Source organism: Galeopterus variegatus, unplaced genomic scaffold, assembly GCF_000696425.1.
Source record: "Galeopterus variegatus unplaced genomic scaffold, G_variegatus-3.0.2 Scaffold7301, whole genome shotgun sequence".
NCBI classification, from domain to species: domain Eukaryota; kingdom Metazoa; phylum Chordata; class Mammalia; order Dermoptera; family Cynocephalidae; genus Galeopterus; species Galeopterus variegatus.
Window position 1 is genome coordinate 34,446 of NW_007733412.1, and position 4,048 is coordinate 38,493.

The 4,048-nt window shown below is 35.6% G+C and overlaps 1 protein-coding gene across 1 annotated transcript; it reads left to right on the plus strand.

The window, feature by feature from the left end:
* Positions 1–1,928: 1,928 nt before the first annotated feature.
* Positions 1,929–2,867, plus strand: LOC103607279 (olfactory receptor 6C75-like). The gene has a single exon (XM_008591804.1). The coding sequence runs from the start codon at positions 1,929–1,931 to the stop codon at positions 2,865–2,867; it is 939 nt and encodes a 312-aa protein (XP_008590026.1).
* The last annotated feature ends 1,181 nt before the right edge of the window (positions 2,868–4,048 follow it).

Sequence of the window (4,048 nt, forward strand, 5' to 3'; positions counted from 1 at the left end):
TAAAATGATCTTAGACGACAGGATATCTAAAAGCTTTGTTGCAAACATTAAATTTAAGCACGAACAAATAAATAAGCAATTTCCGTATAAAAAACAGTAAATGAAAAGAAAATAATCTCTGACTACTCAAAACTTACTTTGAATGTTGAATTGTTTTCATTCTTCATTCCCCAAGAGAAGAAAAAGCAACGTTGTCAAGTGCTATATCATTTCGAAAGTAAACAAGTAAGAGCACTTGCCATTCACAAAAATGAAATTAGCAGTTTTTAAGTACTGCTTTATATTTCACAGAGTAGACCCATAAAAGGTAGGTGATAAATAAAAATATACTCAAGAATAGTACATTTACAATTTTAGAAGAGACTAATATAACAGATTAGTAATACAAACTAGAATGTCTTGCAGTACAAATACTGAAAATAAACTGAGACTACCCTCCCGTCCATTACACATCTCTCTGTGTTGTTATCGGGGACACATTACTCTAAACAACTTAGTAGTGGGGCCGGCCCGATGGCGCACTGGATAGTGCGCCGCTTGGGAAGCGCGGCGGCGCTCCCGCCCGAGGGTTCGGATCCCACATACAGACCGGTTCCCACTCACTGGCTGAGCGAGGCGCGGGAGCAACACCGAGGGTTGCGATCCCGTTGCCGGTCCCCGGTCCGGTACGGGGGCAACACTGAGGGTTGCGATCCGTTGCCGGACACGGAAAAAGACAAAAGACAAAAAAAATAAAAATTAAAAAAAAAAATAAACAACTTAGTAGTCTTCAAAGACTATAAAAGTTAGAATGGGAGGAGGAGAAGAAAAATGTGCTTATTCAAAAAAAAAAAAAAAATATATATATATATATATGAAGAGGAAAGCGACAAAAAAAAAAAGTCTCCAAAAAGTACTGGGGTATTCTGGGTGTGAGTTCTCAAGAATTTTATTGAACATGTTTTAATCTCAGAAGTTCTAATCTCTTTTTTCTTGTTTTCAGGGAATATATTGAAACATTCAGAAGACAGACACTTATACTGAAATATATGAGAATATAATGAAGGAAACACAGGAATAATTAATATATGAGGTATAAATAGTTTTTAAAATTATTTTGTCTCTGTACTACAAAATTATTTTTCTCTAAAAGCAAAAGGCAAAAAAGATTTTTAAGCAGTGTTTCTTTTTTACTAGGTTTTTTTCATTGTATGTATTTAAGGTGTACACATAATGTTTTGATATACATAGACATAGTGGAATGATTCCTACGATCAAGCCAACTATTCTATTCATCATCTCCCGTATCTTTCTTTTGTGATAAGAGCACCTAAAATCTACTCTCACTGAAAAATTTCAGTGACAATATATTATTATTAACTGCAGTACTCGGGCTGTACACTAGATCTCTGGATTTATTCATCTTACACTACTATTTGAAGACCTTGGGATGCATATGTATTACATAGCTAGGTAAATAGAGAAACAGAAGATAGACAGACAGTAGGGTACTTCAAAAAGTTCACGGAAAGATTTGTATTATCTTTTAATTCTTTTTTCCCACAAACTTTTTTAAAAAAATTTTATTTTAATTTTATCAATATGCAATGTGGTTGATTTTTGTGTCCCTTTACCGAATGCGCCCTCCTGCCCATCAACATCATATCTGTTCGCTATTCAAGGAATAGTTCCCACAAACTATTTAAAGTACACTAGGCAGATAGAGAGCTTTTTACCTACAATGTAGTATTATCCAGGCATGTGAAATAAAAAGAGGCTGCCATACTGCAGTCTATAACGTCAAGATTTAACCTGGAGTGAATTATGCTAAGTGAAACAAGCCAGATGCACAAAAAATTTACAGTTTTTTTACTGATGTCATAGCTTTTTCTATTTCTTTACCTATTTTACAGCTAAAATGCAGAATACCTACATCAAGAAAGAAAATAATGAGAAATTCCACGGCAGTAACAGAGTTTATCCTTCTTGGATTGACAAGTGACCCACAGTGGCAGGTTGTACTTTTCATATTTCTTCTTGTAACCTACATCCTAAGTGTCACTGGGAACCTGATTGTTATCACCCTCACCCTTTCAGATTCCCACCTGCAGACTCCCATGTACTTCTTCCTTCGGAATTTCTCATTTCTAGAGATCTCATTCACATCTGCCTGCATCCCCAGATTCCTTGTCACCATTGTGACTGGAGACAGAACCATTACCTATAATGACTGTGTGGCTCAGCTGTTTTTTTACATCTTTTTTGGAGTGACAGAATTTTACCTTCTGGCTGCCATGTCCTATGACCGCTATGTGGCCATCTGCAAACCTCTTCATTACACAACCATCATGAGCAGCAGACTCTGTATCTTTCTTGTCTTTTGCTCTTGGCTTGCAGGATTCCTGATTGTCTTTCCACCAGTAATCCTTCTGCTGCAGTTGGATTTCTGTGCCTCCAATATAATTGATCACTTTATCTGTGACTCTTCTCCAATTCTGCAGCTTGTTTGCACAGACACTCGCTTTCTAGAACTCATGGCATTCTATTTAGCTGTGGTGACACTCATGGTCACCTTGACATTAATTATTCTCTCCTACACAAATATCATCAGGACAATTCTGAGAATTCCTTCTGTGAATCAAAGGAAAAAAGCCTTTTCCACTTGTTCATCCCATATGATAGTTGTCTCCCTCTCTTATGGTAGCTGCATCTTCATGTACATTAAGCCTTCTGCAAGGGAAAGGGTGACTTTAAACAAAGGGGTAGCTGTGCTCATTACTTCAGTGGCTCCTCTCTTGAACCCTTTCATATACACACTAAGGAATCAGCAAGTGAAACAAGCCTTCAAAACCATGGTTGGTAAGATAATCTTTTCTTTAAATAAATGAATGCTATTATGTGAAAAATGTACCCCAAAGGCAAAACTGAATGAAAGACTTTCTATCCTTTTCAACATTAATTCTTTCTAAACACATCATTTCACTCCTTCAGTCAGACATATTTATATATCATCAACACGTCTTTTTCTAATTAGCCTAAAAACCAAGGCTTAACTATTTTAAGTTACATAGAAAGTGTTTGTTCTCTCATCTGTGTAACTAAATATTTGGGAAATCAATAGTCACGATTGTTTCTAATATGAGGGCAAGATAGGCTATGAATTCATCTATTAAATAGAGGTTACTATAAATTGAGAAGCTTACTAAAAATCACATTCAACTATAAAATACACAAAATATGTAACCTAATTAAAATCTCAAATTTCTTCTTTAGAGTCACTAGTTAAAACATGCTATGGGCCGGCCCAGTGGTGCACTGGAGAGTGCGCCACTTGGGAGCGTGGTGGCGCTCCCGCCAAGGGTTCAGATCCCATGTGGAGACCGGTTCCCGCTCACTGGCTGAGCGTGGTGCAGGCACAACACCGAGGGTTGCGATCCCATTGCCGGTCAGTAAAAAAGACAAAAAGGAAAAAAAAAAAAAAAAAAACATGCTATGAAATTCAAAGCATTACTAAAATGTCTCATTTACTTCATCAATAAAATGGAATTAAATTGTATGGAAAGATTAAATAGAAATTGAAGATAAAATGTGCAGTCAGAAATATTATCTCTCTTTTTTTGACTTGGGGCTGCATTGATTTTTGCACTAGTTTTCCTAGGAAAAAATAGCAAAGTACAACAGAAGAGCTGATGTACACATTACATGTTTTCTTGGTAATATTTCCTAGAAAATTGATTATTTGATTGAGAATTTTCCTTGTTTCTGTCAATCATATTTTCAAAAGGAAATACATGTACTGTAAAGGCAAATTGTTAACCTAATAAAATTTATATTTCTTTTCAGAGTCTTTCAATTAATACAAAATTGTTCTTCTTATATAATGAGGAAGATGACAAACTGTCTAGAATGGTGTGATATGGATTCTTTATTAATTCCCGAAAATTATTATATATGAATTATTTTCATAGTTTTATTTTATTAGTAAACCTACAATACTGTTTGTATCTTTCCATTGTCTCTTTCACAGAAGATTCCATTCCCCTTGCCCATATCCAAGAGAATGACTTTT